At 58.0% G+C, this 20,951-nt stretch overlaps 3 protein-coding genes across 3 annotated transcripts; 1 reads left to right on the top strand and 2 right to left on the bottom strand.

Moving 5' to 3' along the window:
- Positions 1–346: 346 nt before the first annotated feature.
- Positions 347–1,676, bottom strand: TOMM6 (translocase of outer mitochondrial membrane 6). The gene is made up of 3 exons (XM_040983358.1): positions 1,476–1,676; positions 991–1,095; positions 347–826 (listed from the first exon to the last, which is right to left on the bottom strand). The coding sequence occupies exons 1-2, from the start codon at positions 1,601–1,603 to the stop codon at positions 999–1,001; spliced, it is 225 nt and encodes a 74-aa protein (XP_040839292.1). The 5' UTR covers positions 1,604–1,676; the 3' UTR covers positions 347–826; positions 991–998.
- A 203-nt stretch (positions 1,677–1,879) lies between these two features.
- Positions 1,880–6,867, bottom strand: PRICKLE4 (prickle planar cell polarity protein 4). The gene is made up of 8 exons (XM_040983357.1): positions 6,691–6,867; positions 6,086–6,122; positions 5,174–5,293; positions 4,633–4,740; positions 3,958–4,095; positions 3,563–3,766; positions 2,843–3,041; positions 1,880–2,417 (listed from the first exon to the last, which is right to left on the bottom strand). The coding sequence occupies exons 3-8, from the start codon at positions 5,279–5,281 to the stop codon at positions 2,053–2,055; spliced, it is 1,122 nt and encodes a 373-aa protein (XP_040839291.1). The 5' UTR covers positions 5,282–5,293; positions 6,086–6,122; positions 6,691–6,867; the 3' UTR covers positions 1,880–2,052.
- A 2,184-nt stretch (positions 6,868–9,051) lies between these two features.
- FRS3 (fibroblast growth factor receptor substrate 3) lies at positions 9,052–15,430 on the top strand. The gene is made up of 6 exons (XM_040982972.1): positions 9,052–9,154; positions 10,039–10,127; positions 10,969–11,155; positions 12,952–13,113; positions 13,843–13,997; positions 14,278–15,430. The coding sequence occupies exons 2-6, from the start codon at positions 10,062–10,064 to the stop codon at positions 15,199–15,201; spliced, it is 1,494 nt and encodes a 497-aa protein (XP_040838906.1). The 5' UTR covers positions 9,052–9,154; positions 10,039–10,061; the 3' UTR covers positions 15,202–15,430.
- Positions 15,431–20,951: the final 5,521 nt, after the last annotated feature.

The raw sequence follows: 20,951 nt of genomic DNA, 5'->3' as shown, positions 1-20,951 counted from the left end.
GGAGGGGGGACCTGCCCCAGGGACCCTGTCTCTGTCTTTCTAGAGCTTTCTGAGTCTTTCCATGTCAGTCCCTTTACATTTTTAATTTCCAAAGACTGCAAAGCCTCAGGTAGTGGTACTACCTAGAACTTAGGGTTAAAAAACACCTAAGTGTTGGCACAGGAGGCAGCCTCCTCAGCAGTGGCACTGTATAGCCACTGCCTTCTGCCACACCTTTCTCTTGCAGCAACGAAGCCCCCGTGCACTTACAAACTATGCAACACCCAACGGTTGCTCCCCCCAGCACCACCCCACAGTGCAAACGTCTCAAGGACAAGCTCCGTGCCCAGGCAACATCAGCACAGGATGTTTTACCATTTCCGTTTCGTCTTTCTTTTTGAAATGAAGCAAACCATCTCCATTACAATCCAGGTTTAGATCTTGTCCCTGATTGAGTATGAAATATAAATCACGTTTTTATGATTTTTGTAAATCTTGACTTTTTACACCTTGTTTTTTGTAAGCAGAAGTTTCTTATTAAAAGAAGAAAACGGCTGTCCTTGTACGCAGTCTTTATTTCACATATTGGTTAAGACACCATCATCACTCCTCAAGACGAGGCGGTGCAAAACCGCAGGGACCACGTCCAGGATGTTACAGAGCAGACGCAACACCCTGGCTGCAGCCTGGCCGCCCACCAGAGAGCAGAGTGCTGAGTGGACTCAAGGAAGAGCAGGCAGGGAAGGGGAGGCTCCCCACAGCACCCAACCTGAGCTGCCATCCAGGCGTGTCACAGATGGCTGACTGTTTCTGGAAGGTCCGAGTACAGCACAGCAATTCCATTTGTCTGCAATCAGACAACAGGACACAACAGGCGATATTAGGCAAGTAAGGCACTGGAGGGAACTGGTTAAGAGATCTTGAAATAGAACATCAAGTCTCTCCTACATGTTTTCAGCAAGCCCCCGTCTCTAGGATTCCTACAGCATGCAGAGCTGTCAGTGCTTTTACCTGCTCAGCTACACCCCTGGCTGGGGTGCCATGAGGTCGATGTCACTCAAGTTCCTGGCCAGCCACACGCCTGCAGCAAAAAGTCCCAAGTTGAGGATCAAGTTCCTGAAAATAACAATGTGTTCCATTATTCAGCAGCTTTGTAGCTGAGCCTCACCTCCTTCCTGAGGTGTTACAAGAGGTCGCCCAAAACTCACACGGGAATCTGGAGTTCATTTCCATGCCTACCAGGGGAACGATCAAACGCAGAGACCAATTCAACCCTAGGCCAGCACCCAAAAGTCTATTTACATATTCCCGTGCCTTCTCTTACTCAGTCCCCCTAATTAGTTTCTTACCAAGTATGAGATTGCTTTAGCCCCGACCCCACAAGGGAACTCTCGGTCAAGGACCCCAGGAAAGGCCACCATGTGGGCAGTGGGTTGAGCCAGCCGAGCAAGGAAGGGGAAAGGCGAGAGACGCACCACGACACCTGGCTCAATTACCTCCGGAAATCATTCCTGTCAGTAGCGAAGCGGTAGACGCCCCGAAGCCAGTCTCCCACGTTGTCGGGGATTTCGGGAGCCTCGTTCGCGGACCCGGAGGGCTTCCCAGCCCCGCTGCTGGAAGCCATAGCAGCAACCTCCGGCACGCAGCCCTGGCCCTGCAGCACTGCGCTCGCTGCAGCGGCGCCACCACAACGCAACTTCCGGCCCCGCCCTTCCGCCGGCAGAGCGCGCGGCCCATGTCGGACGCCCCGCCTTCCCGGGCTCCGGCTCTGCAGCCGCCGGCCACCACACGCGCTGAGGACGATCGCTTCCCGAGCTCCGGGGTCTGCCCCGGCCTCAGGGGGCTGCCCGGAAAAGCGTAGCTTTGGGAGGCGGAATGGGGTTCCCAGAAAAAGTCTCCATCGAAAGTCGTAGAACGCGCGGCGCTTACAGAGGGCGCACCCCAAGTTTGTAAGCTCGCCGCCACTACTCCGGCTTGTCTCCGAATTCTTTCACCCTACGAGTTTACTAAGGGAAGGAGCGCCTTTTTCTCTCGCCTTACAGGATCGCTCCCACCCTATTCTCTGCTGGGCCACTAGGAAAGGGTGCAGTGCTTCCTAGGGGTGTCGTTGTCCCTCGCTTCGGGGCGTCCGGGGGCATTTCGGGACCGGGGAAGAGGCTGGCCGAAGAAAAAGCCTTCTGGTTCTGAGTCCGAGGAGGAGGAGCAGGTGGAGCAGGGGGCATCCTCTTTGGGATCACGGGGCATCTGCAGTCGGTCTTGCCCCGATTTTGAGGGTCCCTCGGCCCCAACTTGGCACTGTGGCTCTTCCGGGCAGGATCCTAGCAGCCCCTGCTGGGCCTCCAGGTTGGAGCTGGCGACGAGAAAGGGTGTTTCGTGGCTGCTCAAGGCGTCCAGCGAGGTGCCATCCCTCCGTTTGCTCCCGTCGGGTCCCGCCTCCCCTGGGGAGGGGCAGGTCAGAAACGCTCACCCCTGGGACTGACATTTGGGGACCCAGCCTCCCGCCCCGCCCCCGCCAGTCCTCTCGGGGGGTCCCCCGCCTCTCCCGCTTCCGCCCACCAGAGGGCGGCCGCGTCCCCCTCCCGGGAGCCAGCCCGGCGCCGCAGCCCCGACCGCGGCGTGGGGTGGGTCCGGGAGGCCCTTGGAGCGCTCCGGCCAGGGACGCGCGGTGAGAGCTGCGGGCCCGGAGGCTCGCGTCCGGGGGAGGTGGGGGGCACGGTGGAGAGGGAGGGGCGGGGGGCGCTGCTGGAGGGAGGAGATAGCGTGGGACCAGGGCGAGGGTCTCAGCTCAGGGCGACCCCCCACCACAACCCCAAACTACCCCCACTGCGGCTCGGATCTGCACCTTCTTCCCACCCCCCCATACCAAGGGTCGCCAGCCCTTCCAGGGGCCTGCTGGAGCCCGCATCCGAGTAACGGCTCTCAAAGCAACTGGGACAACAGGGGCTGCCCCCCGGCAGGGCATAACGGCCTCCACACAGGGGCCCGGCGCAGTCCTGGCAGCAGAAGTGGTTCTCGTGCCAGTGCCGTCCCTCCGCCTCGGTGCAGCGCCGGGAGAAGATGAGCTAGAAGAGGGTGAGCCGAGGGGTTTGTTCATTCATTCATTCATTCCCTCATTCATTCATCCAGTAGCCACGCCTTAAACCCAGTTAACGCCAAAGCACGTCTACAGACATCCCCATGTGATCGGTTGCTCTCAGGCGCGGGGAGGGCTGAGTGGCTTGGCTAGGATCCCACAAGCGACAGGTGGCACGGCCCCAAATGCCTGCGACCCTGGCTGGTGACCTTGGCTGCTGCCTCTTACACTGACAGACAGAAATGGGTCTTCCAGCCCCATCCCAAAGACCAAGTGGAATTCTAAGAATCCTGAGAAACTGCACCCAAGAACTTGGAAGGACTCTGCTTGCAGTGAGAGAGCAGCAGAGTAGGGAACAGTCTGCATGCCCAGAGGACAGGCTGGGCCCTGAGGCTGGTTTTTACTCCTTTCTTCCTTGCTCCCCCATACAGCCTAGGAGGCCACCCCATAAGATCCTGCCCTGCTGGATGGTGGCCCACCCAAAGCTCTGCCGCCCACTCCATGCTGGACCTGGTCACAAGCTGGGCAGCGTGGTCGCAGCAGTTCGGCGTGATGTCGGCCACAGTAGAGATGCCCATCGTGGTAGAAGTAGATGAGGTTTATCAAGGCCTGGCCGCAGACCTGGCAGGCAAAGCAAGGCCGATGCCAGCAGTGCCGCTCTCCTGCCCGGGCCGCAAACACCCCGTAGTCCCCTGGCTTCAGCTGCTTCCTGCACTGTCGGGTGGCCACATGGGACTGGTCAGAGCTGGAACCCTCCTGGCTTCCTGTTCCCCGCCCGTACCTTTGTCCCTCTCAACTCCAGCCTGTCCACCAAAAACTCTCCAGGTTGGTGCCCCTGTTGCCAATAGCTGCCACAGTCCCAGAAGGAGGGCCCAGACTTGCTTTGGGGGGGTGGTTCTCCAAACCTTCTCACAGGTATATCCTTCCAGCTGGGGAGGGACCAGGCGGGCCACTCCCTGCCCCAGGGCCTCCTGTTTCCGCTGGGCATGGAAGAGCTGCAGCTCAGCCTGCTCCTCCTTCCCAAGGGCCAGGCAATAGCGCTCCTGTGGGACACAAGCCTTGAGCTAGCAAGCATGGGGCCGGCTGAACAGAGGGACTTATAGCTGCTTAGAGAAAGGCCACAAAACCCCAGGGAAGTGAGGGCACTAAGCGAATCATGGAAATGAGTGCTCCAAAGGCCACCTCCACCCCACCCCACCCCACCCTGGTCTCACCCAGGGTCCAACACTCTGAGCACTTGGCCCTGTCTCCACATTTCTGGTCCTTGCACTCAGTGACAGAGTCCGGCATCAAGTTCCACTCATCTGCTTTCTCTAATACCTCCCCAACTGAAGCGTGAGCCTTGGTCTGCTCAAACCACCATGCTGCACATCAGAGCATCCCACAGCCAGGCACCAAAGCAGCTCACATCCATTGCCCATTTGCTCGAAAACAAGCCACCACAGAGTATGCATAGCCGATGTGACAATGCCAATTGTGCAGATGGGACATCGGGGTGACTTTGGGACCCAGGTTCTTTCCCACAGTGAGGGAAGCCAGGGCCAAGGGAGAGGAGACAGGGCAAGTGGGATGGGACCCACGTCACTGTCTTGTGGGGGCAGTTGTTGCAGGAGGGTCCGGAGCTCGGGCCAGCTGCAGGCTTGGTGGGTGTCCAGACCACGGGGACCTGAGCTCAGAGCTGCAGCAGCCTGAGGAGACAGCAGACAGGGAGGGGTTGCTTGGCTCCCCTGCACGCCACGGCCACCCTCCCCTCCCGTGCAGAGCAAATTCTGAACATCCATCTCTCCACCCCTGTCGGTGTTGGGAGGCTCTCCCTGCCTTCCCTGATCCTTGCTGAGTGCAAGCCTTGACCCCTGCCTACACCCCTGCTTGCAAGCAGCCTCCCTTCTTATGCCCCAAACCACTCCTAGCTCCTCAGAATCAAAGCTTTGAAGATGTAGCCCACCCCTCCCCCCTTGGAAAGTTCAGGGTCCTCAGGAGGCGGGAGAGGAAGGAGCTCCTGAAAATCAAAGGGTGCAAGGGCATGGTGCAAGTATAGAGGCAGCCACCTCCCAGCAAAGGGCAGGGAAGAAGAGAGGCAGCACCCTGAGGGCCTCAGAACGCCCCCAGCAGCCCTCTTACCGCCCCAGGATGGTCCTCAGGGTCAGGTCCTGGGAGTTGGTCCAAGTCACTGTCCCTGCTGACTACTGGTAGGCCTGGCTCCCCAGACATCAGGCTGGCCTCTGACATTGCTGGCAAAGGCTGCTGGAGCACCAAGAAGAATCCTTCCTTACCAGGAGCACTGTGGAGGCCTTCCCAGGCACTGCCTGTCCTGGTCCTCCCAACAACCACACAGTCTACATGGCATTGTGCCCATTTCCCAGGAGGGTAAGCTGAGGACCAGTGAGCATGAACTATACACCCAAGGTAACAGAAGCAGAGCTTTCAGCCTGAGAGTTTCCAAAATTCAACCCTCTGGGTTCTCCCAAGAGTGAGATGGAGGTGGAGAGGAGGCCTGCAACAGGAGAGCCCCTGAACTGCCTGTCCTCCCCCCGCCCCTGCCTGGTCCTCCCCTCCCCACCCCAATGACCCCCCAGGCTAGTAGGTAGGAGGGAGAGCAGGCAGAATGGGACCAGAGCTCCTAGCAGATATACACACATTCTGGCAAAAACAAAAAACCCAACCCCAGCAAACTACTCTATGAAGCCAGGGACTGGGCTACTACTTTATGTACTGTAGGCTGTCCTCCGTAATCTCCATTCTCTTCTGCAGTTGAAATAAACTGGAATCCACTGACTTGCCCAAGACCACACTAGACCACAAGGGGAAGCAGTAGGAAGAGGGTCCCCCTGCCCCTCCCCAGCAGAGATGTGGATTCTGACAGCACTAGGCACTGGAGGCCATCTTCAAACCCCTGGTGCCCTTGGGCTGGGGCCAGCATTGCACCCTAACAGTTAATACTCTTTGTTTCCCCAACTCTGAACCTCCCACCCCACCCCTGCCGCCCTTCAAATGTCCTGTGCCACCCTCCCTCCTTCCTGGCTCCACACCCACCTGCTTCCTTCCTGTTCTGTCCCTCAGGTCAGGTTTCCTGTGGAAGGTGGCCAGGATGGGCTGCTCACTTGCAAGGCTGGGAGTAGCCACTCCGCCTAGCAAACAGCACTCTCCCTGCTCCAGGCAGCAAGGGAGCTGGTGTGGCATCTGAAGTCCCACGGGGCGATCTGCACCCTCTCCCAGCTTAGCTCTAGTTTGCAATCCAATTGTCCACCTGCCACCCTGCACCCTTCCGCCTTCTCCGCCCCCACCCAGCACCCCTCCTTCCTTCCTACCACACCCCCCTCCTCGCCCCCAGCTCCCAGCGACTGGCCTGAACTCCCTCTCCCTCTCCAAACAGGTGCAGCCGCGCTCAGGGGCTCCACCCCCGCAGCCCACCCGCAAGAGGAGAGCCCTAGGGGCCAGAGGGACTGGGGCTCAGGAGGTGCGGGAAAGTTCCCGGGGACAGCAGCGAGAGAAGCGTGGGCAGCACCTGGTCCCGCCAAGGACTGACCCTTCCACACATTTCCCAGAGTCAACAACTTGGGAGGGTCCACTTTCTGCAGTGAATTTCTCGTTCCCCAGGGGGAAGGGGCTGGGTCTCCGCTGGGCTCTTATTCTCTTACCCTCGCTCTCACGGCGCGGCCCTTCCTTCCTCCACACCCACAGCGGTCCCCGGCTGCTGGGGAGAGGAGCTTGGAGCTGCAGACGGCGGGAAAGCAGCCGTGGGCTCTCAGGGTGGACGCGCAGGGCTCCCCTGTGTCTCCGCACGCACAGGCCGTGGCCCAGGCTGCGTCCGCCGCCTCGCGAGCCGCCTGCAGCCCCTTCCCGGCGCTGGTCCCGGGGTCCTTTAACCCCGTCTCCTCCCTGTTTCCTCCAGTTCCGCCCCTCCCCGCCCGTCCACAGGGTTTCCCACACACACACACACGTCTTCCTCTTTCCTCAGCCCGATTCCAGGGTCCCCCGATCCTGCCCTTCCCCACTTCGGCCCTTTCACTGCCTCACCCCTAATCTTTCAAGCTCCCCGCCTCTCCCAGCCCCCTCTGGGATCTCCGGGCAAGCCCCGCCTCCCGTCCGCTAGACCCCGCCCCCGTCCGCTAGGCCCCGCCCCGCCGGGCTGGCTCAGCAGCTGGCCCGGAGCGCCCTCTGGCGTCTGCGCATGCTCCCTGCTGCCGACTGCAAAGTCCTCCAAAGGGACCTTCTAGGCTGTGCGCCGGTCGCCCCCGCTCGGGTCCGCCCGCCCGCCCGCAGCGTCTCGTTGGTGCTGCCGGTGACCTCCGACCCCTCGGCCGCGGGGCGGGGCGGGGCGGCCTTGGCTCCGGGCGGGCGGCGGCTGCTGCAGCGGGACCCGGGAGCGGGGCCCGGCGCCGCCCGGGCCGCGGGGCGATGTGAGTCGGGGCGCGGCGGGGCGGGGACGAGGCGGCTCCACCGAGGCCGTGTCGCGCCGCAGTCTCCGCTCCCTCCGTGGAATACCCGGGCGGGCGGGCGGGCGGGCGGGCGGGCGGACGGTGGGATCCCCGGGGGCTGGGGGCGGAGATGCCGGGGGCGGGGGACTAAGACACGCTGCTCCGACCTTTCGATTCCTTTATGGGTGTCTAGAAATCCCCCTCCGACAATCCTGCAGCCTAAACCTGCCTCTCGCTCCCCAAGCCCCGTGCTCGCTCTCCTTTCCCCCTCCCCCCCTCCGCACACGTCCGCATCCCTCGGAGTCCTCGAAGCCCCCATGCTCACCCTGCGAACCCGCTTCTCTGCCCAGACTCACGGTTCTCTCCCGGATGCCTCAAATGCTTCCACCGCTTGGACACTCCTTGTGCTTGCTGTTCGTATCCCTCGTCCTCCTTGCACCTTGCCCAGATCTATAATTATTGCCCACGTCACCCCAAGTTCCCATAACCCCCTCTAATTCTTACCCCAGTCTGCACCTATCGCAGACTGGAGTCCCTATGGCTCAGTGTCACCCCATGGAGTCGCCCTACCGTGGGCCTTCTGGCCCAGTGTCTTGCATACAGGACCAGTGCACCTCCCCCATCTTGCATCCTATAGTGCCAGGTTTCAAATTCTGGATCCACTCCTAGTTCCCAGACACCTGTCTTTGAGTCTGCACAGCCTACTTCCTCTTTCCAGAGAATGAGCCAGGCCCAGATTTGCAGGGGCTTGGGGGTGTCATTTGACCTGGGAGTGGTCCAAGACATCGGGGACCCTGAGGCACATTGCTTTGCCAGTGCAGGAGAGTGGGATGGCAGAGGACTCCAGAGCCCTGGCTTATCCACCCAGGAGCTCAGATGGCCTAACTTTGGGGCATAGCAAGAACATTCATGTTTGCAGTTCACCCTTCAGTGCTTGGATGACAGAAATTCTAACAAGCCTCCTAGGGGGAGCTGGCAGGGGTTCGTTCTAGACAAGGGAAGTGACCCCTTTGATGATGTTCATCTTACACGTTAAGCCAGAAGACTCTGAGTGTATGAACATTCCGCTAAAACACTAAAGAGGTGGAGCAGGGGTGCTGGAGGTAGACTTAGGAGGTGGACCTGATAGAACCTCCCAGATGCTTTAGCAGCAGCAAAAGTTGGTCCTTGGCGTGTCGGTCCCCTGGAGTGTTGGTTCCTGAACCTGAAGGCAGTGCCCTTGCCAGCCCCTCTGAGTGTCCTTGTGAGAAAGCTCTTTGTGAAGTTCAAGTTCTCTGTAAAGGCAATGGGACAGTTGGGTGTTGATTGAAGGATGACTTAGAGGTTTTGGATTTCAAACTCGGGGTGCAAGGGGAGTTTTTCCCTCTGAGCCAATTGGGCTAGGCATAAGGGCCCCCTATGCCCTGGGTGTCACTTTTGTTGTTGCTGTTTAGTTAGGTCCTGGGGCACACTCCAGTGGGACACAGACAAGGCTTCAGTTTTGTTAGCATTGTTTGGCTGGTGTGTATGGGGGCGGTGGGAAGGGTCTCCATTAACCTGTGGTGTCTGTCTCTCCTGCTAGGTGAGCTCCAGGCGATTTCTCTGCAGAAGGTTTGCCATGACCCCCCACCAAGAACGGGGTGCATAAAGTGGGACTCCTTCCCCATGCCCCTCCCGTGGTCAGCACCCCAATGGCCTGGGTGAGGTAAGAGCTGCTGAAGGAATCCATTATCTGCAGGTTCCCAACTTGGGAGGTCACTGTATTGTTCAAGGCGTTGTCCATTCTGCTGTCTTTCTGGAAGGTTGACAACTCTATGGACTTGAGACTTGTGCAAGTTGCAGCCCTCCCAATTGCCCATTGAGATTGGCTCATGTCTTATTCCCTGAGACCACTCAAGCCAGAGAGATTTCCTCGCCATTCTGGGCATTAGCTTTGATTGTTGTCACATAATCCTGTGAGATCCTGCATGCTGGATGGAAAAGCCCCTGAGCGAGTCAGGCTTCTGGTCTCCCTGTCCATGGGGCGGAAGGCCATCGTTGGTATTAATGAGGAGCCACCCAATCTAGGTTCTAAAAACCATGCTGTTGTCAACCTTCAGTCCCCTGAGTGTGTCTTTAGAAGCCCAATGTAACTGTATGTTTGAAGAGAGCATCAGGAAGATGAACTTGAGATGCCTGTTGGGAGGGTGGTAAGAGTAGACCAGAGGGAGGGTGAAGCGGACAAAGCTCAGGCCTCGGGGCCCGGGGCTCCCAGGTGAGCTCATGCCCTCTGATGAGGACCCCGTGTGCAGGGCTCTGGGTTGGCCTGCGCATCCTCCTGCCAAGGCCCCTCCCCCATCGCGGTGCACCTGCATGAGACGCAGCTGGGACAGGACTGCGTGTTCATCTCCGAGCTCTCATCCCTGACCCAGCATGAATCCTCAGACAGTCTGAGCATGAATGAACGGTTGTGTGTCTGCCCTAGGTCTGGCTCTGCGGTGAGCCTTCAAATACCTTGAAGGAGGGACACAGAGGTGGGGACAAGGTGGCATCTCTGAGCCGCCCAGCACAGAGCATGGCTTCTCTGAGCCACTTCTCCCTCTCCCCCAGGGCGGACTGGCTGCTCTAACACCATGGGGAGCTGCTGCAGCTGCCTGAACAGGGACAGCGTGCCAGACAACCACCCCACCAAGTTCAAGGTACCCAGGATCCCTCTGCACGCCTGGGCCTGTGGCCACCCAGCCTACCAAGAATGAAGAGGCGCTGTAACATGGTGGCAGAGATGGAGCTTTCAGAGTATCTGCTCCTGCTAGGGTGTTTTTTGTATATTTATGTATATTCGCTTTGGGGGTGGGAGTCCAGCAAGTCTACATGTATGCATTCATGTATGTAAAGTATGTAGCATGTTGTCTAGCACATGGTGACTGTATCAGTGTGTGCTGTTTGCTTTAAGTCGCAAAGGTGAAGCCCTGGGACTTTGTCTCTGTCCCCTGCGGCCCTTGACCACCTGGTGCGTGCTTCTCCTGCCCACCAGGAGAGGGCGCCGTCAGCAAGGGCATTCCATTGGGGAGGCAGTTTGTGTGTGTTCTGCCTTGGCTTTGAGTTTCAAAAGGTCTTAAGGTGTATGGTGGTGAGCATAGCTGCCTTCCGAAAGGTCTTAAGGTATTGAATTTACAGTAGAGCCCCTTCCCAATTTTTCTGGTCCTTGGATCACTTGAGACATTCTGACACTGAGGTCATTTAACTTTCTCACCTTGAAGGTCAACCTCTTCACTCCCTGGGCATTTGATAAAGCTGCTGCTGTGCTTGTTTTTGGCAGCACATATACTAAAACTGAAGCCGTGAGAGGAATTGTTTACACAGGCAACTTCCCTAGGCCCATGACACTGCTTTGCAGCCCCACTGGAGTCAGGGAGGTTGGGGGGACGGTTGGAGGAGACCCTTAAGTCCCCAAGCTCCAGCTGGGCATCTGACTGCTCCCTGGCAGCCAGAGGGCCCCTCGTTGGACTCACTCACTGCTTTTTGTCCTCTCCTCTCCAGGTGACCAATGTGGATGACGAGGGGGTGGAGCTGGGCTCTGGGGTGATGGAGCTGACGCAGAGCGAGCTGGTGCTGCACCTGCGTCGGCGTGAGGCCGTCCGCTGGCCCTACCTCTGCCTGAGGCGCTACGGCTATGACTCCAACCTCTTCTCCTTCGAGAGTGGCCGCCGTTGTCAGACGGGCCAGGGTGAGTGCTGGCCCTGCCTCACCCACCCACCTCCCTCCGGTTCGGGTGCCGGGAGGGGACCCCCCACAAGATGAACCCAGGACTGTGGGGGCGGTTGGTGGGGGAATTTGAGAACAGCCTCAGAAGAGCAGCCCAGCGGCAGGTGTTGCCCAGAAAGGGGATGGGTCTTGTAGACTTGTTCTTGAGTAACCTAGTAGACACCTAGGCCCATGACTTCTTCCTCCGTCATTGTCACAGCTCCCACTTAGGTCCCTTTGTGAATCCAGTTCATCATAGAACCTATGGGAGAAAGCCAGAGCACCCAGGCCAGAGCCTGCTTGACTAGAGCAAGTGGCAGAACCTCCCCCCATTTCTGCAGTTTCAAGGATCTCTCCTGCTCCTTAACAAGCTTTTTACTGAGCACCCAGCAGCTGGGGAGCAGTGAGCAAATGCTCTGGCTAAGTGACTTAGAAATGAGAGGTTTGGGGAGCAAGACTCCTGGGTGCTAGATGTATGGGGTAACCCTGGAGGGGTTCATCTTTGCTCCATGTCATCTGTGGCAGTAGAGGTCAAAGGCTTCTGGCCTGTTCCATGACGTCAGGGTTGGAATGGCATATGTGAGCTTATCTTTTGGGATCCCGACATAAAGAATCCAGCATAGGATTATGGTAACCGCAGTTTAGGATTACATTGTGTGTGGTGTCTCACTGAGTGAGGCTGCCAGCCAAGCAGCTCCGGGGGATACAACTGCTAGGGGAGCCTTCCCCTCCATACGTTGCACCCTGGACGCTAAGCAGGCAGGGGCAGGCACACAGGCTTAGGCGAGAGAGGCAAGGATGATGTGTCAGCTACAATAGGGATCCCAGAAAATCCTCTCTAGACCCTCAACAAAGTCTTCTAGAACTCCAACCTGTGCCAATCTTTCCTAACCTGTGGTGTATGCAGATGCTTCTGGAAGCTCCCAGAACTCAACATTAAAAAGAAGTGCAATGCCCTTCTTACTAGGGTGGTCTTCTTGCCTACCTGGTGTTGTTCCGCCCCAGTGCTACTAGTCAGCATTGTCCCATGCCCCAGCCGCCTGGTCGTGTCCTTGCAGTGGATCTGTGCATCACCTATCCCTGGGTCCCAGACCCCCTGCTACAGAAAGGAGGGGTACAGTGTCCCATGCCAGACCAGCACTCCAGGGCATGCCCAGCCATGTAGCTCCCAGGGCTTGGGGCTGTGGTGTTGAGCTGGCACGGCTGGGAGGCTGACTGACATATGTGCTGCCTGGCCCTCCTGTTCCAGAGCCCATGTCTGTTAGTCCAGGGGCCTGCCCACCGTGGGTACTCTCTGGCCAGTCACTGGGGGACCAGCTCTCCAGTGAATAAGTGGTGAACAGGACACACCTCCAGTCCTCAGAGAACTCAGAGCCTCTGCTTGGCACCCAGGGGAATAGGGTGGGGCTTTTTGCGGTGTGGGAGTTGGAGGCAGAGGAGTTGGCATGGAGGGCAGGGTGTATAATATAATCCTGTCCTGATTTGGAGTTATGTTGTCCCTGCCTCCCCACATCCCAAACGGACAAGCCTCCTTGTGAAATGACCTCAGGGTAGGGCAAGAGAGGGTGATCCTAGAAGGTAGCAGCAGCGTGTGGGTGCAGGATGGTGTCCCCAGGGCTCTGGGAGCCTGCTGGTACCAGGAGGGGTCCTCAGGGTGGGGACAGGCCCCTGGGGTCAGCCGTGCCTGCCAAGGTCCCCTGGGGTCTCTGCTGAGGTGTGGGCGTCCCCTCCCCAGCCCCTGGGGTCATGGCAGCCTGGTTGTTTCCCCTCCTTCTCCAGGAATATTTGCCTTCAAATGCTCCCGAGCTGAAGAAATTTTCAACCTCCTTCAGGACTTGATGCAGTGCAACAGCATCAATGTGATGGAAGAGCCAGTCATCAGCACCCGCAACAGCCACCCCACGGAGCTCGACCTCCTGCGGGGCCCGCAGCCGCCCAGCGGTGAGGAACCCCTCCCGCCCACATGCAGATGCACTTTGGGAGAGTGGGTCTCAGAGGCTCAAGTAGAGCGGGCCGGGGACGGTGGGGGTGCTGAGTGAGCCCCTCCCAGGACCCTGTCAGCACCACCCTCGTGGATGGGCGAGTCTGGGGCTGGGCCAATCAGATGACTCGAGCCGAGGCTGTGGAGTCCTGGGGGGGGTGGGGGACAGACAGGCAGAGGCTGGGTTTCCATGGAAACAGAAGTCTGGAGCTCTTTTGCTGCCTTCCTTCTGTCTGCTGGGCCGTACCCACCTCCCTCCCTGGCCACTGGGTCAGGCACCTCTGGCCAGGACCATGCTCTGGCTGGGGCTTCCAACCTCACTCACTCGCTCTGTCTGGCCTGAGCACCGGCTGGATGGCCTGCACTGGAGCTCCCAGGGGTGTCTAGGAGGAAAGGCCCAGGCTGCTGACAGCTGACAGCAAGGTGTGTCTGAGAGGAGTGGCAAGTGAGACTACCAAGACAGGCTGCAAGTTAGGTTCCGAGGCGCAGGCCAGGCTTGGGGATCAGAGAGAAGGAGGGACCTGAGGAGGACTGCTGGTCCCGGGGAGTGGGGTGGGCAACCCTCCCGGTGGCCCCTACAGCATCTCCCTGCAACCAGAGCAACCCCAGGACGTGACACAAGTGTGGTTCCCTCTGGCTGTGAGGTGGTTCTTCAAGTCCCACTCTCCTGGTCTTGTCTCCTGACCCAGCTCTAGGCTACAGCGTCTCCAGCTTCTCCAATGGCTTCCCTGGCTGCCCTGGCGAGGGCCCCCGATTCCCAGCAGCCCCACAGCCCTCAACAAGCAGCCTGCGGCACCCCTCGCTCGGGGAAGAGTCCCATGCACTCATTGCCCCTGATGAGCAGGTGAGCAGGCAGCCAGACCAGGCTGGGTAGGGGGGGTTGCACCCAGGGGCTAGGAGACATGGCCACCTCCCAGGACGGATCCCCAAGCAAAACCAAATTGACAGGGTCCCTTACTGTCCCCCCAAAAAGGAGGCAGCTTCTGTGGAAGGTTTGGAGGACCAGGCGGAAGAGGAAACTCCGGCTGCTTTTCCCTGTACTTCTCTCCTCTCATCCTGTCCCTCTCTGCTCTCTCTCTCTCCCTCCCTTCTCTCTGCTGCACCTGGACTCTCTCTCCTCCCAGTCCCATACCTACATCAACACCCCTGCCGGCGAGGAGGACCACCGCCGGAGTCGCCACTGCCTGCAGCCCCTGCCTGAGGGCCGGGTCCCCTTCCCTGCTCAGGCCCAGGGCCCCGAGCAGCGGGACCCACAGGTGTTCCTGCAGCCGGGCCAGGTGAAGTTTGTGTTGGGCCCGACCCCTGCTCGGCGGCACATGGTCAAGTGCCAGGGGCTCTGCCCCAGCCTGCGTGATCCCCCTCACCACAATAACAATGAGGGCCCCTCTGAGTGCCCTGCCCAGCCCAAGTGCACCTACGAGAACCTCGGCAGCTGTGGTGGGGGGCTGAGGCGAGGGGCTGGCTGGAGACTGAGCCCGGAGGAGCCGGGCTGGAATGGCCTGGCCCAGCGCCGGGCCGCCCTGTTGCACTATGAGAACCTGCCACCGCTGCCCCCAGTGTGGGAAGGCCAAACGCAGCAGCTTGGGGGTGAGGCTGGGGACGATGGGGACTCGAGGGATGGGCTCACGCCGTCCTCTAACGGCTTCCCCGACGGTGAGGAGGACGAGACCCCCCTGCAGAAGCCCACCAGCACTCGGGCCGCCAACCACAGCCATGGCAGCTTCCCTGTGCCGCTAACACGCCGCCGTGGCTCCCCAAGGGTCTTCAACTTTGATTTCCGCCGCCCCCCGGGCCCCGAGCCCCCACGGCAGCTCAACTACATCCAGGTGGAGCTCAAGGGCTGGGGTGGGGACCGCCCCAAAGGCCCCCAGAGCACCTCGGTTCCCCAGTCCCCTCTGCCCACTGCACACCCTGCCCGCAGCTCAGACTCCTATGCCGTGATTGACCTCAAAAAGACCGCGGCCATGTCCAACCTGCAGAGGGCCCTCCCCCGGGACGACGGCACAGCCAGGAAAACCCGGCACAACAGCACCGACCTGCCTCTGTAGGGACACCCCGTCATCATTGCCCTGCGCCCCACCGCGGCCCAGCCCCCGCCTCACACTCCTGCCCTGGGCTCAGGGCCGCTTTGCCAAGGTCTCGAGGGGGGACCAGACGCTTCTCTGCGCTGCCTGGAGTCCCCAAAGACGTCAGCCACCATGGCTCCTGGTCTCCCGTGCTGGAGAGAGGAGGGATGACCGGGCGAGGAAGACACCTCGCTGCAAACTGTGAAGGCTCTTCCCGATCGCATTCCCCACCCCCAGCCCCCCGGTGGCTGTGTCCCTCAGCTGTCTGTGTGAGTTCTTTCCGTTGGAACTTTGAGACATTTTGTACCTGTTGATTTTATTTATCAGTTTATTTTTCTATTTATTGTTTTAAATGTAATTTAACATATTTATTATTAATATAATTATTTTTAAATTCTGGCCCAGTGTATAATCTTTTTCTGGGCTTTTTGGCCTGGTCACAGGATCAGGGTATGGGCAGGCCAGACGGGCTGGGCAGACCTGCTCCCGGCAAACCTGGGACAGAGGCAGTGTGGCTTTTGTGACAAGTCTGTGGCCACTTCTTTCCTGTCCCAAGAAGCCTTGGCCCTAGAACCTAAAGGTTGGCAGGGACGGAGCCTCTGTTGAAGTAAAAAGAACAGGTCAGCTGGGGTTCTGGATGCAGAGAAGGCAGCCATTGGGTGCAGGCAGGTGGGGGCTCTGGAACCTCTCTCTGGCTCTGCTGCTCTCACTGCTCAGACATGGACCCTGGATCCTCACTGGCCGCTCCCAGCACGACTGAGTCAAGGCTGGAACCTTAAAACAGGACTTGCCTGCAAGCACAGGAATAGCAAAAGGAACAAAACCACATGTAATGTATAACCAGATCACCTGACTTGCAAAGTGTAGGCTTTCCCCGAGAACCATTCCCCAGGAATGGACTTTCAGGGGGCACCTGGACCCTGCCATCAGGGCAGAGTGCTCCCAGCCTCTGCCTGGGCACCTTTGACACCTGCCCCAGGGCCTGTGCTGCGGGAGTGCCCTGCTTCTTGCTCAAGGCTTCGCCTTCCCTCCCAGCCTCCCTCCTCCGACAGCCACATGTCTGACTCAGAGCCCCGTGCGGTTAAATGTAAACCCAGTTTCTGTGATAAGCCACTTGGGGGCCAGGAAAAGAGAGAGCCAGGTTTATCTAGGATTTAGGGGACAGCCCGGTCCCTAGTGGCTGTCAATGCCCTCAGCAGCCAGCAGGCCCGTCCTCACTAAGACCACAGACGGGCTTCCCTCTTGCCCTTCCTGCTGTCTAGGTTACCACTGTGCCAGCCCTCGCTGCCCAAAGCCCTCCACCTCAGTGGGGCTCTGACTGATCGGTCTCCTGCACTCCCAACCTTGAATGTCACTTGCTATCACTGAAGTGGGCCACCAGCACCAGACCAACAGCCTGGGAGAGAAGCTCTTCCAGTGTGGCCTAGCAGGGTCCAGGGGGCACACAGTCAGAGCCCCAGAGCTGGCGCTATATCTTTCTCCCCTTTGTGTCCTTTCAATCTCTGGACCCACAACGGGCAGGCAGGCAGGCAAGCCACATACTCACTCCTTCCTGCACTGCAGTGGGGAACCTCCTCCCTGCAGCTTCCCCGGGTGGCTCAGCCACTGTTCTGCCATCTTCACACACACCAACCGGAGAGCTAGGACCATACTAGGACCATGCCTAGGAGCCCCGGCCACTCTTGCCAGCCCTGCAGGTCCCTCTTTTAGACTAATGGACAGCACTGTCATGGGTGAGTCAGGGGCTGCCTTCAGAGGCAGGTCGTGGCCCGGTCACCATTTCTGCCACCTTGAGCATTGGACTACACCAAATGAGTTGGATTTTGCACCCAGAAAGCAGGGAGTGAACATGACATCACTTTGGAGGGAGGCGGACTTGGGCAACACCTGTTACCAACCTCACTGTTCTTTAGGGGAAAGTGGCTTCAGTCACAGCTCTTCAGTCCCTCAGGCTTGGGGCTCCCAAGGCCTTGCCACCCCTTTGCTGAACAGCTCATTCTGGTTCTTCAGGCCATCAAGTCTGAATTGCTTTCAGAGGTGTATTTGTGGAGTTTGAGAGTCCCAGGAATCTGCTCTCAGCTGGGCTCAGGGAAGGTGAGACTCAATCTTGCCAGTTGCCTCCCCTGGCTACTGCCCCTGACCCAACAAGGTCCCCTGCAGGAATTTTCCCCTGGTGGGGAGCTTCCTGGCAGGAAGGGGCAGGTGGGAGCCGTGCCCAGGAGGGAGGCTGTTTTCACTGTGTCTGCGCCCTCTGCCAACACCAGGGTGTGGTGCACAGATGGATTGGGGCTGTACAAAGCTCATCCCTCCCCCGCCATCTCCTGTCCCCGCTTCCCCCAGTGAGGGGACTGTTTGCTGAGTGTTTAGTTCTCTGTAGAAACAGGCCCTCCCCAGCCTGGGGGACCTGGCATCCTGTCTGGGAGTGACATTTCAGGTCAGTCCAGGAGGCCCTGCCCCTAGCCCACCAGGGTAATCACAGCACTTTACAGTGGGATAAACACAGGCCACTTTCCACAGGGCCTCCTAGATGGTTTATCTCTGCTGGCCTCCTGCAGCTGGGATCGTTATCTGCACCATACAGAGGAGGAAACCGCCTAAAGGTGCAGTGAACTGGCCTGCAGGGCTCAGAGCTAACGAGCAGCCAGGGCTGGGGCTGGATGCCAGGCGTGTGTCCACCCACCTTTGCCGCCAGCCTGACCCAGAGCAGCTGGGCTCCCTCCCCGGAGTGGGTGGGGGCTACGCTATAGATTTTGCTCCCACCCACAGCCCAGTGTTCCCAACTCAGGAACCCCTCGGAATTCCAAGACAGGGTGATCCCACTCTGCCATTTGCATCCTCAGAAAAGGTTGTGGCAGGTGGCAGGGTGGGCAGTGCCTCAGTCTTGTGGGAGATTCTCTGACAGGGCCAGGCTGGGACCTTCTCCAGGCTGCTCCGGTAGGCTGTCCCTCCGCCACCTGAACGGGAATGAGAATGACAGGCCCGCCAAGGAGGGAGGGACTGCTGAGGCAGGAGTGGGAGAACAACGTGGTGGGATTCCAGGGCAGAAGTACAGCTGAGCTAGGAGCCAGCCAGGGGCCCTTCAACAGGATTGCTGGAGATTCATGTCCACATTGCCAGGGACGGCAATGTAAGCCCTCCTCCTCCTCCACTCAGGCTATTTTGATTTGTTTAAAGATTTATTTTATTTGTAAATAGAGAAAGGGAGAGACAAAGAGATCTTCCATCTGCTAGTTCACTCCCCAAAAGAACCATGGACAAGGTTGGTCCAAGGCAAAAGTGAGAGCCAGGAGCTTCATCCAGGTCTCACGTGGGTGGCAGGGACCTGGGTGCTTGAGCTTCATCTGCTGCCTCTCGGTGCATATTAGAGGGAAGCTGGGGATCTGGCATGGTGGCTATGTGGCTAAAATTCTTGCCTTGCAAACCCTGGGATCCTATATGGGTGCCGGTTTGTGTCCTAGCTGCTCCATTTCCCATCCAGCTCTCTGCTTGTGGCCTGGGAAAGTAGTCAAGGACAGCCCAAACACTGGGTCCGTGCACCCGCATGGGAGATCCAGAAGACCTAGCTCCTGGCTTTGGATCAGTTCAGTCCTGGTCATTGTGCCTGCTTGGGAAGTAAATTTGTGGTCAGATCTTTCTCTGTCTCCTCTCTATACATAAGCCTATCCAATAAAGACAAGTAAATCTTAAAAAAATAAAAAGAAAATAAGAAGGAAGCAGAATAGGAAGCAGGGTAGCCTGGTGACCTTAGCAGACACCCACCCTCAGATGTTCTTGGAGGCCCCAGTGGCCTGGTGCTGGCCATTTGCCCTAGTGAGCTGCTGTGTCCCTGGAATTCGATGCTTTGAGGACTTCATCAATGTGATGATACCTGGGGAAGGAGGGAAACGCAGGACACAGTCACAGAGGTATACTTGGGCCTTGGTTTCCCATGCAAATGTTGGAACCACTGGGTCCGAGATAGAAAATCTGGGTTGTGTAGACTGAGTCCCCCCAAAACTCTGGTTCCTGAATCTTAAGTCCGAGTCAGAGAAAAGAAAGAAGACAGGACTAGGGGCCCCACAGTTCAGCTGTTTGACTTCAGGCAGATGGCCTGGCCTCTCTGAGTCCCTTCTCTCACCTTATCGCGTTACTGTAGCTTAAGGAAGAAAGGCACATACAGACTTCGGAAGGTTCTGGGACAGTCCAGGCTTTGCTTCACTATGTTTGTCATAGCAAGAGCCAGGAAGTGGACAGGTGGAGGTGAAGGAGGAGAAGGTGGGCCTGGCAGGGGCTGCTGGGAGGAGAGAAGCAGATGCGGGGGGAGGAGATGAGCTGGCTGGGGATGTGGTGAGGTGCAAGCAGCTACACCTCCTGGGCGAATGAGTGGTGGCATTGAGGGATGCCAACCAGAGGAGTGTTGGGCAGGCTATTCCTGCTCGGGTGGCACCCATTTTTCCACTTACTCAACAAGACTGGGGAAATGTGGAATTAAAAGTTAAGTTTGGGGCCTGGCGCAATAGCGTAGTAGCTAAAGTCCTCACCTTGAGTGCACTGGGATCCCATATGGGCACCAGTTCTAATCCCAGCAGCTCCACTTTCCATCCAACTCCCTGGTTGTGGCTTCGGAAAGCAGTCAAGGATGGCCCAAGGCCTTGGGACCCTTCCCCCGTGTGGGAGACTCAGACAATCCTGGCTCTTGGCTTCAGATTGGCTCAGCTCCAGCAATTGCTGCCACTTGGGGAGTAAACCATCAGACAGAAGATCTTCAACTCTGTCTCTCTTCCTCTCTGTACATCTACCTTTCCAATAAAAATAAATAAATATTTTTTTAAAAAAGAGTTAAGTTTGGGGTTAGTGATAGGGCGTTGCAGGGTAAGTTACTACGTATAGTACTGAGTGCTAGTTTGAGTCACAGCTGCTCTACTTCCAATCTAGCTGCCTGCTAAACACCTGGGAAAGCAAAAGAGGATGGCTCAAGTACTTGGGCTCCAGCCCCCTGCACCCACATGGGAGACCCAAACGCAGCTCCTGGCTCCTGGCTTTGGCCTGGCCACTGTAGACATTTAGACAGTGAGCCAGAGGATAGGAGATCTCTTTCTTGCTCTCTTGCTCTGCCTTTCAAGTAAATCTTTTTCTTTTTTAAAGATATATTTATTTTGATTGAAAAGGCAGGTATACAGAGAGAGGAGACAGAGAGGAAGATCTTCCTTCCGATGGTTCACTCCCCAAGCAGCCGCAACAGCTGGAACTGAGCCAGTCCAAAGCCAGGAGCCTCTTCCAGGTCTCACACTCAGGTGCAGGGTCCCAAGGCTTTGGGCCGTCCTCAACTGCTTTCCCAGGCCACAAGCAAGGAGCTGGATGGGAAGCGAGGCAGCCGGGATTAGAACCGGCACCCATATGGGATCCTGGTGCATTCAAGGTGAGGACTTTAACCACTATGCTATCGCGTCGGGCCCCCAAAGAAATCTTATGTTTTGCAATTAATACATACATAAATGTTGTGGGGGCTTAGGAGGTTCCTGAAGAGTTCTGACTGAAGTTTGAACATTGAGGTTTTGGCTACTGTGTCGACCCCAGTGGGCTGGGACAGAGGTGAAGGGGTTAAGAAACAGGGAGCCCTGGTAGGAGATGTTATGGACTGAATATTGTGTACCCCAAAATCCTAAAGCCCCTGTGATGGTGCAGGGGGCAAGTTAGGCCTCAAGGTGGTGATGGGGTCAGGGAGACTGCAGGGAGCATGGTCTTTGCTCCCC

This window comes from Ochotona curzoniae, unplaced genomic scaffold (genome assembly GCF_017591425.1).
Source record: "Ochotona curzoniae isolate NIBS_2020 unplaced genomic scaffold, NIBS_Ocur_1.0 contig_3819, whole genome shotgun sequence".
Lineage (NCBI taxonomy): Eukaryota > Metazoa > Chordata > Mammalia > Lagomorpha > Ochotonidae > Ochotona > Ochotona curzoniae.
The sequence above is the reverse complement of the archived record's forward strand: the minus strand, read 5'-3'. Positions and strand labels throughout refer to the sequence as shown.

Coding starts and splice junctions, on each gene's coding strand:
- TOMM6 (XM_040983358.1), bottom strand. CDS start 1,603: ATGGCTTCCAGCAGCGGGGCTGGGAAGCCCTCCGGGTCCGCGAACGAG. Junction 1,096..1,475: donor GACAGGAATGATTTCCGGAG/GTAATTGAGCCA, acceptor TGTTATTTTCAG/GAACTTGATCCTCAACTTGG.
- PRICKLE4 (XM_040983357.1), bottom strand. CDS start 5,281: ATGTCAGAGGCCAGCCTGATGTCTGGGGAGCCAGGCCTACCAGTAGTC. Junction 4,096..4,632: donor TGCCCCCACAAGACAGTGAC/GTGGGTCCCATC, acceptor TGTGTCCCACAG/GAGCGCTATTGCCTGGCCCT. Junction 3,767..3,957: donor AAGGATATACCTGTGAGAAG/GTTTGGAGAACC, acceptor GCCACCCGACAG/TGCAGGAAGCAGCTGAAGCC.
- FRS3 (XM_040982972.1), top strand. CDS start 10,062: ATGGGGAGCTGCTGCAGCTGCCTGAACAGGGACAGCGTGCCAGACAAC. Junction 10,128..10,968: donor ACCACCCCACCAAGTTCAAG/GTACCCAGGATC, acceptor TCTCCTCTCCAG/GTGACCAATGTGGATGACGA. Junction 13,998..14,277: donor TCATTGCCCCTGATGAGCAG/GTGAGCAGGCAG, acceptor CTCTCCTCCCAG/TCCCATACCTACATCAACAC.